Here is a 14,767-nt window from a genome sequence, read left to right as displayed (position 1 = left end):
AACTGCTTCTCGAGATAAGTATTGTATAGCCGAGCACCAAGACGATTGGTTAGCTGTACTTTTATACAGATCATCAGAGACAATAAGCTCTAATTGCTGCAAGACGGATTAGGGTTGGCGGAGGGGGTATATTAGGGTTACGTGGGGGGGATATTAGGGTTGAGGAGAGGGGAGATATTAGGGTTGAGGGAGAGGAGGATGTTAGAGTTAGGAGGGTTAGCTTAGGGTTACGATTAGGTTAGGGTTATGATTAGGGTTAGGTTAGGGGAGGTGGGATATTAGGGTTAGGGGAGGTGGAATATTAGGGTTGGGAGAGGTGGAATATTAGGGTTAGGAGAGGTGGAATATTAGGGTTAGGGGAGGTGGGATGTTAGGGGAGGTGGAATATTAGGGTTAGGGGAGGTGGGATATTAGGGTTGGGGGAGGTGGGATATTAGGGTTAGGGGAGGTGGAATATTAGGGTTAGGGGAGGTGGGATATTAGGGTTATGATTAGGGTTAGGGGAGGTGGGATATTAGGGTTAGGGGAGGTGGAATATTAGGGTTAGGGGAGGTGGGATATTAGGGTTGGGGGAGGTGGGATATTAGGGTTAGGGGAGGTGGAATATTAGGGTTAGGGGAGGTGGGATATTAGGGTTATGATTAGGGTTAGGGGAGGTGGGATATTAAGGTTAGGGGAGGCGGAATATTAGGGTTAGGAGAGGTGGGATATTAGGGTTGGGGGAGGTGGGATATTAGGGTTAGGGGAGGTGGAATATTAGGGTTAGGGGAGGTGGGATATTAGGGTTAGGGGAGGTGGAATATTAGGGTTGGGGGAGGTGGGATATTAGGGTTAGGGGAGGTGGAATATTAGGGTTAGGGGAGGTGGGATATTAGGGTTATGATTAGGGTTAGGGGAGGTGGGATATTAAGGTTAGGGGAGGTGGAATATTAGGGTTAGGGGAGGTGGAATATTAGGGTTAGGGGAGGTGGGATATTAGGGTTAGGGTTAGCTTAGGATTAGGGTTAGGTTAGGATTAGGGGAGGTGGGATATTAGGGTTAGGGGAGGTGGGATATTAGGGTTAGGGGAGGTGGGATATTAGGGATAGCTTAAGATTAGGGTTATGATTAGGGTTAGGGGATGTGGGATGTTAGGGGAGGTGGGATATTGGGGTTGAGGGAGAGGGTGATGTTAGGGGAGGCGGGATATAGGGTTGGAGAGAGGGGGATGTTAGGGTTGGGAAGAGGGGTGATATTAGGGTTGGAGAACAAGGTTAGGAACATGATATCCAACCAATATCATGTCCCTAACCTTGTTCTCCAACCCTAATATCACCCCTCTTCCCAACCCTAACATCCCCCTCTCTCCAACCCTATATCCCGCCTCCCCTAACATCACCCTCTCCCTCAACCCCAATATCCCACCTCCCCTAACATCCCACATCCCCTAACCCTAATCATAACCCTAATCCTAAGCTAACCCTAATATCCCACCTCCCCTAACCCTAATATCCCACCTCCCCTAACCCTAATATCCCACCTCCCCTAATCCTAACCTAACCCTAATCCTAAGCTAACCCTAACCCTAATATCCCACCTCCCCTAACCCTAATATTCCACCTCCCCTAACCCTAATATTCCACCTCCCCTAACCTTAATATCCCACCTCCCCTAACCCTAATCATAACCCTAATATCCCACCTCCCCTAACCCTAATATCCCACCTCCCCCAACCCTAATATACCACCTCCCCTAACCCTAATATTCCACCTCCCCTAACATCCCACCTCCCCTAACCCTGATATTCCACCTCCCCTAACCCTAATATCCCACCTCCCCCAACCCTAATATCCCACCTCTCCTAACCCTAATATTCCACCTCCCCTAACCTTAATATCCCACCTCCCCTAACCCTAATCATACCCCTAATATCCCACCTCCCCTAACCCTAATATTCCACCTCCCCTAACCCTAATATCCCACCTCCCCCAACCCTAATATCCCACCTCCCCTAACCCTAATATTCCACCTCCCCTAACATCCCACCTCCCCTAACCCTAATATTCCACCTCTCCTAACCCTAATATTCCACCTCTCCAAACCCTAATATTCCACCTCCCCTAACCCTAATATCCCACCTCCCCTAACCTAACCCTAACCCTAACCCTAACCCTAACCCTAACCCTAACCCTAAGCTAACCCTAATATCCCACCTCCCCTAACCCTAATATCCCACATCCCCTAACCCTAATATCCCACCTCCCCTAATCCTAACCTAACCCTAATCCTAAGCTAACCCTAACCCTAATATCCCACCTCCCCTAACCCTAATCTAAAATTTGTGTCCAGCAGTTTCGTCGTTTTAGACTTTAGAGTTCCTCTATGAGATCTACAAATGTCAATAACCGACTGTCCCGCGTTCCGCCTTTTCCGCTGGTTCCTCGTTTTAGTGCCTACTGTGTGATCTATAAGGAAAGGACGTAGTTTATTTTTGTCCTTGATGTTTTTGCGGCATATACACCGACTCATGATACACATACACGCGATCTGCGCATATGCATACCATGAGTAGGCTACATGATGTGCATATGCCGCTTGACAAGGAAGTGCAGATATAGCCTTTACAGCTTTCTAAGTCATGCACCACCCCTCCATGCTATCCCAGTAATGCAGGAGCGCCAAGCAGGGAAGCCATGGATACCAGTGTTACTATCAGGTCTTTGGTCTGACCCGGCCGGGTATCGAACCCACGACCTACCGATCAAGAAGCAGGACGCTTAACCATTACGCTATCTTGTCGGTCAATGACCGACTGTTCCGCGTTCTCCTCTATTTCAGCGCTTTAGGATTCGAGGTTTCCCGCTTTTTCCGCAGTTTCCGCGTTTTAGGGGCCGTTTCCGCGAGTTCCGCGTTTTCCGCAGTTTCCGCGTTCCCTCCTTTTAGGGTTACCCGCTTCTGAGATAAGGAGAGAGGTTTCGGAAATACACAAAGGTGAACTCCATGACCGTGACTTCAAAATCCAGTGTTATGACAGAAGATTAGGCCAGTATCTAGATCTGGAGTATGTGGATGTCGGAGATGATGACGTCTTCAAAGAGGACAGTGCAATATGTCAAGTAATTGTAAGTAAGCACACACTGAATTTACATCATTTACTTGCTGCTAGCTGAACATTTATTAGTTTTCCAATTCTAGTGCGATAGTCGTTGCATTTCTATTGTCGAATTTATCCAGCGTATAATTCACTGGTAGCCGTGGCCCGTCGGTATACATGTTTTGTAGGACCGAATTCTGCAGTACGCTCCTTGTTTTGTAATTCCACCCCTGGTCTGCTCATATACCTGCTTTTGATTGAGTAATATTGATAGTACGTTGACTCTTGCTGGTGGGAGAAAACATTGCTGTGTTTAAGAACTACGATTGGTGCTGTGTCGCACGTCCAACAGCTTTCAAAAATGCTTCATGAAGACTAAGTTTCGGTGTCACTGTACTGAATGTCCTATCAAGTTAATTCGAATTATTCCACGCCCGCAAAAGTAAAGTATATGCATATTGCATATTGTATATCCACACAAGTGCATGCCAGCTCACAGTTTGAAATAGAGCCCGACCGATTATCGGCCCGCCGATAATATCGAGTCGATATCACGCTTGGAGAGAAATATCGGTATCGGCCATTGAAGGTAAAAAAATATCGGCCATTTTCGTGACGTCACAACATGGTGGCAGTGACTCCGAGAAGTCGATAGAAGACGTGAGAACGGTAAATTATAAAAATAAATGGCCAAGCTGCATATAGTGCATACTGCATACAGGGCAGTAGGCGTGCCCATCTGAAAAATGTTATAGATAACTAACCACCGTTATGCCCCAATGACTTCGTGGGAATCCCCCTGCAGTAATCGATCACCACTACAGGGTTGGTTCGATTATGTTCACAATAAGAGCAATTCTGTTCACAATAAGAGCAGTCTCATGTTCACAATAAGAGCAGTCATGTTCACAATAAGAGCAGTCTCATGTTCACAATAAGAGCAGTCGTTGTATTCACAATAACATCAGCCGCAGCACCACCATATCCTCCGGACACGATGTCCGAGTGGCAACATAGTCCGAACACAACCCAGACATGATGTCCGAACACCCCCAGACACAATGTCCGAACGCCCCCCCCAGACACACCCCAGACATAATGTCCGAACACCCACCAGACATCCTCCATACACGATGTCCGAACTCACCACGCCCCAGACATGATGTCCTAGTGTTAACGCAGTCCGAACACACCCCAGACTGTTCGGACATCGTGTCTGGGGTGTGTTCGGACTGCGTTGCCACTCGGACATCGTGTCTGGGGTCGTTCGGACATCATGTCAGGAGTGTGTTCGGACTGCGTTGACACTCGGACATCGTGTCTGGGGGGGGGGGGGGGGGGCGTTCGGACATCGTGTCTGGGGGTGTTCGGACATCATGTCAGGAGTGTGTTCGAACTGCGTTGACACTCGGACATCGTGTCTGGGGTGTGTTCGGACTGCGTTGACACTCGGACATCGTGTCTGGGGGTGTTCGGGCATCGTGTCAGGAGTGTGTTCGGACTGCGTTGACACTCGGACATCATGTCTGGGTTGTGTTCGGACTATGTTGCCACTCGGACATCGTGTCCGGGGATATGGTGGTGCTGCGACTGATGTTATTGTGAATACAACGACTGCTCTTATTGTGAACATGAGACTGCTCTTATTGTGAACATGACTGCTCTTATTGTGAACATGAGACTGTTCTTATTGTGAACATGACTGCTCTTATTGTGAACATGAGACTGTTCTTATTGTGAACATGACTGCTCTTATTGTGAACATGAGACTGTTCTTATTGTGAACATGACTGCTCTTATTGTGAACATGAGACTGTTCTTATTGTGAACATGACTGCTCTTATTGTGAACATGAGACTGTTCTTATTGTGAACATGACTGCTCTTATTGTGAACATGAGACTGTTCTTATTGTGAACATGACTGCTCTTATTGTGAACATGAGACTGTTCTTATTGTGAACATGACTGCTCTTATTGTGAACATGAGACTGTTCTTAACATGAACATGGCTGTTCTTATTGTATTATCATGTCTGGGGTATCTTCGGACTGCATTGACACTCTGGACATAATGTCTGGGGGTGTTTGGATATCATGACTGAGGTGTGTCCGCACTGCGTTGCCAATCGGAAATCGTGTTCGGACATCATGCCCGGCCTGTGTTCATCATGCCCCGGCCTGTGTTAATAAAATCATGTTTGGGGTGTCTTTGGACTGCGTTGACACTCGGACATCATGTCTGGGGCGTGGTGAGTTCGGACATCGTGTATGGAGGATGTCTGGGGGGTGTTCGGACATTATGTCTGGGGTGTGTCTGGGGGGGGGCGTTCGGACATCGTGTCTGGGGGTGTTCGGACATCATGTCTGGGGTGTGTCTGGGGGAAAGGGGCGTTCGGACATCGTGTATGGGGTGTGTTCGGACTGCGTGTACACTCGGACATCATGTCTGGGGCGTGGCGAGTTCGGACATCGTGTCTGGAGGATGTCTGGGGGTATTCGGACATCATGTCTGGGGGAAGGGGCGTTCGGACATCGTGTATGGGGTGTGTTCGGACTGCGTGTACACTCGGACATCATGTCTGGGGCGTGGTGAGTTCGGACATCGTGTATGGAGGATGTCTGGGGGGTGTTCGGACATTATGTCTGGGGTGTGTCTGGGGGGGCGTTCGGACATCGTGTCTGGGGGTGTTCGGACATCATGTCTGGGTTGTGTTCGGACTATGTTGCCACTCGGACATCGTGTCCGGGGGATATGGTGGTGCTGCGGCTGATGTTATTGTGAATACAACGACTGCTCTTATTGTGAACATGAGACTGCTCTTATTGTGAACATGACTGCTCTTATTGTGAACATGAGACTGCTCTTATTGTGAACAGAATTGCTCTTATTGTGAACATAATCGAACCAACCCTCCTCGATCACCAAAGACAGAGTATAGATAACTAACCTCCGTAGGTTAGTTATCTATAGACAGAGAGCAGCTGGTGAATAGTTGTCTGCAGAAGATTGAGAAGAGAAATGAGAACTTCAATCATGCTGGACTGACCCTCGTGATGATAGAGAAAAGCGTCACGTCGAAACATTTCTCTGAAGATAGCACTATTGGTTCTGTACCAACAGAGCTGATTATACCAGTAATGTATGAAGTCGTCTGACCGAGGCCTGCGGGGCCACCAGGAAATATGCGAGCATAGAGGGCAAGAAAATCAAGCAAACGTGGAGTAAAGCCAATAATTGATACAAAAATTTTTGATTCCATGATGTCATTGGCTAATTCTGACAAAAGACCGTAAAATATTGATCAATTGATTGTTGAAATGCTGGTCATGGTTAAGGCCCAAGGGGGATGGTTGGAGCAGTTGCGGACGTGGACATTTTCAGTTGTGTTGCACATTCTCGTCGGCTATTTGTTGATGATGTTCTGAAGGCTCCAGGTGCACTGCCAGAAGAATATCAATATTTGGTGAAACCATTGAAGGAAAGATCCCCTGGAAGGGAGCGGTAGAACCGAAGAGCGGTAGAACCGAAATGAAGAAAGATTTCCAATTCTTGCTGTGCCACTAACTATGGTACCAAGTGAAAGACTGCTCACTGTGTTTAGTACTATATACATAATTTATGGAAGACCACAGAAGTTCACTCCTTAGAGAAAGGGCCGAGAAATTGTGCTTCGTGAATTGTAATCTGCAACTGCTGGATTGGTGCTTTTGATATATTTTGTAATCCCTAGATCATATTTTTCATGTTCAAGCATATCAATGGCTGTAAAGTTGTCGAAATAAATGCCCTGAGGTGTTAAATATGGGCCTTGAGCTAGATTCCATATATTTTGAATATCGGCTGAATATATCGGGGTTATCGGTGGAGGTACTGGACATCGGTCTTATCGGTATCGGCTCAAAAATCCAATATCGGTCGGGCTCTAGTTTGAAAGGCAATGCTGCAAAGCCAATTTTGGTTCCGTCATTATTGATGAGATCCCATAAGTACACTTCTCTTTACCCAGGTAAATATTGCATTGCCGAGAAAATGAGTGATCCATTGGATGTGCTGTCGGAAATCGCCCTCAATTTGACGCCAGGTACTCATGACGGAAACGACAGTTCTGGTGAGTTATAGTGAATTTTGAACTGAGCTGTTGGTTTTAACAGAACTTACGATCTCGTCAAGTATGCAATCAAGTATTTAATTGTGATCCATTATTTGCCATATGAGCTCATTAGTCATGTTCAATTGTACAGCAATCAACATCAGGACTTGCCATGAGTTTTTGTGCCGTTTTTGATCTATGCCAAGGGGATCAACCTGTAGCCTTAGAAGCCGATATGAATAAATAGGTGAGCTCGGAGTATAAAATAAATGGACGTAATCGACAATTTAATGCGGATATTTGGCTTCCAGTTGGTACATTAGGACTGTGCGCTGGAATGCGGCCGCGTGCTGTTTTAATATTAGGAAATCGGGCCGTGAATAGCAAAAAGGTTGGTCAACCCTGATCTACACCAACGCCTCCATAGCAAACAACACACTTATGCTCTGTAAGTTAGTTGTATTTTGTATTACAGAATCTGACGATCTGGACTGGATCTGCCATTTTCCTCAAAAATAAACTTCTTCCTGTCTGATCAGGTACGAATATTTATCGATATTATGAAGCAGTTGTTTGAAGTATACATAATTCGGGACTGTCAGAACGATTCGACAGTCCTAGTCGAACTTTGCATTTTATAGCAACTATGTACTTGTAGTTTAAACACATTTTTTCAATGGTATACATCCCTTTGCTATTAAATCGTTTTTAGTCTGGCAGCCTTTCATAACTAATCATTTGGCTGGGAATTCGACAGCAGAGCAGTCATATTTTTTATAGCTGCAATCGATGAAATAAGATCAGATAAGGGCATTTGAATATTTACTCCTTCTCAAACGCCCTGCTGTTGACAAGCCCGTGCACCCTTTTCATCGCAGTCGCAGTGAAGCAGTGGTGTACAAATGGCGTTTCGCAAAGCAATTTCTGGGTGTCCACACACTCAATTGGCAACATGAATGATAACCTAATTTTTAGGCCCAGATTCAGATCATCACGCCGTATATTTAGGCGATTACAAGTATATAAGTGGTGATCTGCAAGCCATGTTAGTGTTATATACTTCAAGTGGACATCTTGAGTAGTACAGCTTTTTCAAAAAGTAGAACTAAACGCATAATTTTAGCTGTATTTCGAAGGTGGCCACTTTTCAACTCGATAGATGCATATTCGCAACTTACTCAATATGAGTAATAACATGGCAGTTGCAGTAAAACAGAGTTACAAATTTAAAAACTTATGAGGGTGTCCAGCCCGCAGGACTGGACGGTCAAAAAGAGGTCGGCATGGTGACGACAAAAAGTTGGTGTCAGCGTGAGCTGCTGACTAACACCTGGTTGTCAAGTCCATCTAATGTTCATATGCCCGAGCCAGAGGCGTTAAACGCAGTTAACAAGGCTATACTGAAGTAGAAGTAGGAAGACATAATTTTACTCGGTACGAGTTATGTTGTAAACCAGCTACAAGTAGAAGTAGTTTGACAGTCTTTTGATACTACTCAAGTGAGCATGTATTTTTGAATAGTTATAATACGCTGCCAATATGTATGTTTAACCTGTTTCACACTACCAAACCTTTCTTCAGATGCCCAGATCAGCCTACCTTACAATTTGTTCTGCTGTGGAAAAGAAGGAGTGGGCCATCTACTTTGATGGGGAGACAGTCCGAGATATCAACAGCTTCCATGAGGGATTTGCAGTGATGCTTTCAGTCTACTGGATATTCGTCATACAGTTTTCGACAAACATCAGAAATTCCCTCACTTTCATATCAGTTCTAGCACACTGTTGAAAGAGATGAGTTCTGCTGTTCGCACCAAACTTGGTAAAATCTGTGACTAATTTGAAAATAAAGTTTTGGAATAATGGCGATGTTGTGATTTATGTCAACGTGAATTATGAAGATTTAATTTGGATGTTGTGCGCATCTACGTCGTTTGACGAAAATATCCTGATAAGATGATGTGGTATCTGGATAGGCTGATGAGGTGGTTTACCGATAGCATAGGGGAGGAAAATTTTCCACCTAAAATAGGTAGGGGAGCCCACCACCCTTTACGGGTGGAGAAAATACCACCTCCTTTGGGTGATTTTTGAAACACCTCTGTAAGGTGGCCACAGTTTTTACAGTGTAGAGGGTGGACGCCGGACGGGACAGTTGTCATTTATTGCTGTTACTTCATGACTTGCATAGAATGCTGTCACCACTCAAGAGATCGAGCACATGCAAGGTCGTAGCCAGAAAAACAATTTATTTTGATTTTGTTTGCGGGGGTTTATGACTTTAGGGGAGCTCTCCCGTGGGAACATCTCGCAGAACCGTACATCCTGCCATGGGCAATTTCATCACTACCCTTTATACATACGATTCTTAGACGCACACACACACATACTCTATGGAAGCTTCCAGTTGCTAACTATAGCTTGTATTAGGCGGTCGTTGCACGGACGAGCCCAAATCGCTGACATAAAGTGATAAACAATCAGTGTGAATTTCGGCCGTAGTCGCGCGGAGCGTAAATGTTTTTTGAATAAATGAAAGAATTTGATCAATAATATTGGTACGTCTATATGAGCAAGTGGCGTCCATTCTTATTACTTCGTTGAAGCACGGTTTGGGCGTAACCTCTGGTAGAGATTGACGCTACTTTAAAGATTGAAATCGCTGATACATACCAGACCAAATTAAAAAAACTCCTTTGATCAGACTCGTTCAACTTCAAATTTGCAATTTTTAACGGGAGGTGGTGATATTTTTGTGGTTTGCATGCGTTGTATGTGCACCGGGACCTGCGAGAGGCACTGGTGTGGGGAGAACGTGAGAGCGGCGGTCGTGGTATGTCGGACTAAGTTTGCCTGTACTGATTCTGTTAATACAATTACTATCTACAAGCTATCGCGGCAATATGTCGACGGTGAGGATAACGGACATTATGCCTATGTATGTGGACTTCGCTACTTCGGGGGATGTGGCTGTGTGGCTGGATAAATTGGAGACCGTTATGAAACTGCGAGGTAACAAGCCAGAAGAATATGTTCCTCTATTGTTGGACACTGCGGCGTTCTCAGTATATAGGCAATTAAGTGATGAGGATAAAAAGGAGTACAGTAAAGTAAAGACTGCTCTATTGGCAGCATTTGGCGTCAATTATTACGATGCGTACTGCCAGTTTCAGCGTAGGACTCTTCAAGAACGTGAGAGTGTTGATGTTTTCGTAGCTGACCTCCAGAGACTGGTTACTCTTGTGGGTATGGACCCTGCTGCTTCTGAACCGATAGTAAAGTGCGCTTTTGTGACTGGGCTGCCGATCGATGTGGCATGCCAGCTAAAGTCTCTTGCTGAAATTGAGAAACTGGAAATTGGTGAATTGGTGGTACGAGCTAGAATGATCATGTCCACCAGGGTGCCCGTTGGCATGCTCTGTGCAGCTGGCACATACGAAGGAAAGACTTTTGAGTGCTTCTCTTGTGGGAAAGACGGACATATAGCACGCGAGTGCCCAAATAGGGATATTGGGAGACAGAGTTATGGCCGTGGGCTGCCGCCAATAAAGTGTTTTGAATGTGGTAATCCTGGTCATATAGCTCGGTTCTGCAAGATCGGTGCTACATGGCCAATCAATCAGGGAAACGGCAATGGGGAACGGTCAGCATCGGATGGGTTCCCCAGCCACCGACAGTGAGGAGAAAGGTGCTGCCAATCATTTCTGTAAAAATATTTGGAATATCTGTAGAAGCTCTCGTTGATAGAGGTTGCCAGAGATCAGTGGTGCGAGAAGACGTGTGTAAGCAATTGGGCGTGCCAGTGAGGGGACCAAAGCTAGTTGTGGAAATGTTGAATGGCGAATTAACATTTTGTCATGGTGACGCGACAGTCAAACTGAAAATTGACGAAGTTGACCTCTGTATGGAAGTTTTAATAGCAACTCGTCTGGTTTGTAATGCAAAGGTGATTCTGGGGACGGATGTGATCGAGAGGATGGATGGGGTGTTTGTTGGTCCAGATCTTCGAGTACGGTTTGGTGCACTTCCCACATATGTTGCTGTGGGAGTGAGTTGTCAAGAAGAAAATGAGAAGTTGAGTGAAGAAGAAGTTGAGAAGCCGATTGAAGTAGAAGAAGTCGAGAAGTTGGGTGAAGAAGAAGATGTGAAGTTGATTGAAGAAGAAGTCGAGAAGTTGAGGGAAGAAGAAGAAGAAGATGAGAAGTTGATTGAAGAAGAAGTGGAGAAGCTGGTAATCGATGATAAAGATTTTAACGCTATTTTTGATGGTTCAAAGTGGGTTGTAGAGTGGAAATGCACGAATGAAGAACCAACCTTGTCAAACCGCTGTCCAGGGTACGCGATTCCACCTGAGTGCCAAGAAGAGTTCCATCATGAAGTGAATCAATGGATTCAAAATGGCTGGTTGGAAGAATACAACCCAGACGTTCATGGACGTCAAAAGGGTCTGATCCCTCTGATGGCAGTAAAACAACCGAACAAATCAAAAAAGGTGCGGCCAGTTATGGATTACCGCGAGATGAATAGGCATGTGATGAGTCATCCCGGTGCAGATGTTGTGGTGTGCCAGGAAAAACTGAGAGAATGGCGGAAGAAAGGCACACATGCGTATATGTTAGATCTGCAAAAAGCATATCTACAAATTCACGTTTCTGAGCGCTTGCACACATTTCAAATCGTGCAGCATGGCGAGAAGAAATACGTCATGACGCGTATGGGATTTGGCCTCAATGTTGCGCCAAAAGTAATGTCAAAGATCCTGTCGGTGGTGTTGTCGCAGAGTCAAGAGATGAAGCGTGGAACAGATCATTATATCGATGATATATTTGTTGATGCCAGTATTGTGGATGTGGAAACAGTGAGGAGGCACTTATTACGGTATGGACTAAGAGCAAAGGAGCCTGTCCCATTGAACGAAGCACGGGTATTAGGACTGAGAGTCACTGCGACGGCTGCGGGGTCGTATGAATGGGCCAGAGATGGAATCCTACCAGAGCCGGCTAAAGAATGGTCAAAGAGACAGCTTTTTTCTATGTTCGGTAAACTTATCGGTCACTACCCTGTGGCAGGCTGGCTGAGGATTGCTTGCAGCTACGTAAAGCGCCTTGCTAATGAAGTGGCATGGGACGAAACAGTACCACTTCATGTGTTACAACTAGCTGGCGAAATCCTTGCAAGGGTGAAAGAGAAAGATCCGGTGGGGGGAATTTGGCAAGCTCCTGCTGGAGGAAGGGTGCAACTTTGTTGTGATGCGAGTAACCTAGCAATTGGGTGTTGTCTAATGGTGGATGGCCATGTAGTGGAAGATGCGGCCTGGATGAGAAAGCAGGATGACGGTGCTCACATCAACGTCGCAGAATTGGAGGCTGTGGTGAAGGGACTGAATCTAGCGCTAAAATGGAAAGTAAGGAAAGTAGAGATTATCACTGATTCCGCAAGTGTCTACAATTGGGTGAGATCAATTTTGGAGGATTTAAACCGGCCAAGAGTGCATGGCTTAAGTGAAATGATTGTTAGAAGAAGGCTGGGATTGATGGCGCAGTTGATTGAAGAATATGATATGAAAGTCAGTATTCGTCTGGTTCCCTCTGCAAAAAACATAGCTGATGCTTTGACACGTGTACCACGGAGCTGGCACCCAAAGATTTGTGTGGGAGTCGCCACGCAAAGTCAAGCGGTGGAAGATCGTGTCAAGAGGATCCACGAAAAGCATCACCTGGGAACAGACAGAACATTGTATGTAGCAGAACGCTGCTTGGGGCGGGAAGTAAGCCGGGAAATGGTTAAACAGGTTGTTGACAATTGTAACATATGTCGCCAAATTGATCCTCATCCAGTCAAGTGGGAACACGGGCAGTTGTCGGTGGATAAAGTATGGAGTAGGCTGGCATTAGACATTACATACGTTGGTGGGCAGCCTTACTTAAGTATGATTGATTGTGGTCTAAGTCGATTTGCGATATGGAGGAAAATAACAACCGAATCTACCGAACAAGTCATCCAGCATCTAGGCCAAGTGTTGCTGGAGCGTGGGGCTGTCGACGAAATTTTGAGTGACAATGGTAGTTGCTTCAAAAGTCACAAAATGTCACAATTTTTGTGGAATTGGGGAATTGGCTATGTATTCAGCTGTGCTTACAAACATTCCGGAAATTCGATTGTTGAAAGAAATCACAGGACCATCAAACGGATGGTGGCCAGGACTGGTGGTAGTGTGAGTGAAACGGTGTATTGGTATAACAATACCCCAAACGTTGAGAATGTCGTACCAGCTGAGAGGGTTTTTCGTTATGAGTCTACTCTTCCAGATGGAGAGCGGGGAGTAGCAAAAGACCGCAATTCCAGAAAGAAACATTTAAACCCATACAACATCGGAGAAAGTGTCTTTGTGAAGCCACCTAATGCGAGGTGTACATCTGTGTGGAACAAAGGAACTGTGACGGATATTGTATCGGACTCGGTTGTTGAAGTGAATGGGACGAACCGTCATGTATCACATATAAGACGCGTAATGGGTTGCGGCCCAGATCAGGAACGAAGCCAGAGCAGAATGCCACATCTGATTGACTTATTTTCAACTGATGACGAAAATGCTAGTGAATCGAGAATGGCTTCGGAAGGTGAACCGTTGGGGGAAGAATTGATGCCAGAAGTAGAACAAAGACCATCTCGCAGAAGGGCACAACCCGGCTGGTTGGCAGACTTTGATATGGGATAGCATTATATTCTAGTTTGTTGCATTGTTTAGTGATTTGTTTCATTTCGTTTGCTTTTGATCTTGAGATCAGGGGGGTATAAATGTGGTTTGCATGCGTTGTATGTGCACCGGGACCTGCGAGAGGCACTGGTGTGGGGAGAACGTGAGAGCGGCGGTCGTGGTATGTCGGACTAAGTTTGCCTGTACTGATTCTGTTAATACAATTACTATCTACAATTTTCCTGTGCCAGTTGCGTTTATGTTGGAGGGGTCTGATTGCAGGGACAGGATCATTAGGTGCCAGCCATTTAAGCACCCGAAAATCTATATCGAAGGCTTCGGAATACATGGGTCGGTTTTATGGTCGTCAATCATTTTGGGAGCGCACTTTGCGGAGTCGCATGTAGCCTACTTTATATATCTTCGTGTGTCCCGGAACGGAAGTTGCCGGAGCTAACAGTCCCCAACCCCCATACTGAACTGACACTCCTACAGACTCAATCAATCCAACAGCCTCGGGCTACTCTAGTGTATCTACTGGTACTGTTGTATTCTCATAATTGAGAATGTAGCTAAATTCAATAATGGGTATTTGCGGAATAATTTTTTTTCGTGATACCGATAATATAATCAAGACATGAACGGGCACTAAATCGCGCGAAGCGCGAAGAAAATTTTTCCAAGAAAAACCGCCCCTTTCGCCCCCCTGGCTACGCCAGTCGCTCCATCAAGTATATGCCGGACCCCAATTATGGAACAGCATCTCGCCGGCTGTCAGACAGTCATTGAGCATGTCCGCATTCGTATCATTTCATGTGTTGTCCGCATTCAAGTCGAAATACAAGCAATCTCTTCTAAATGAATACTAGTCAGCTTTCAGGATCACCGGAGCACGACCTTACTATAT

At 45.7% G+C, this 14,767-nt stretch overlaps 2 protein-coding genes across 3 annotated transcripts in view; both read left to right on the top strand.

The window, feature by feature from the left end:
- Positions 1 to 14,767, top strand: part of LOC145457464 (heat shock factor protein 1-like) — a 68,302-nt gene that overhangs the window by 27,948 nt on the left and 25,587 nt on the right. The gene's annotated exons all lie outside the window — the stretch shown is intronic.
- LOC145457467 (uncharacterized) lies at positions 5,737 to 9,029 on the top strand. 2 transcript variants are annotated; one of them, XM_080335685.1, is made up of 3 exons: positions 5,737 to 7,182; positions 7,640 to 7,703; positions 8,746 to 9,029. In XM_080335685.1, the coding sequence occupies exons 1-2, from the start codon at positions 6,876 to 6,878 to the stop codon at positions 7,681 to 7,683; spliced, it is 351 nt and encodes a 116-aa protein (XP_080191811.1). In that variant the 5' UTR covers positions 5,737 to 6,875; the 3' UTR covers positions 7,684 to 7,703; positions 8,746 to 9,029. The 2 variants fall into 2 exon arrangements, with proteins under 2 accessions (XP_080191811.1, XP_080191812.1); XM_080335686.1 differs by lacking the exons at positions 7,640 to 7,703; positions 8,746 to 9,029 and adding an exon at positions 7,316 to 7,594.

This window comes from Botryllus schlosseri, chromosome 15 (genome assembly GCF_051294905.1).
Source record: "Botryllus schlosseri isolate E-star chromosome 15, Bs_hap1, whole genome shotgun sequence".
Lineage (NCBI taxonomy): Eukaryota > Metazoa > Chordata > Ascidiacea > Stolidobranchia > Styelidae > Botryllus > Botryllus schlosseri.
This window is presented reverse-complemented; position numbering and strand designations above follow the sequence as displayed.

Coding starts and splice junctions, on each gene's coding strand:
- LOC145457467 (XM_080335685.1), top strand. CDS start 6,876: ATGGGCCTTGAGCTAGATTCCATATATTTTGAATATCGGCTGAATATA. Junction 7,183..7,639: donor TGACGGAAACGACAGTTCTG/GTGAGTTATAGT, acceptor TTTGTATTACAG/AATCTGACGATCTGGACTGG.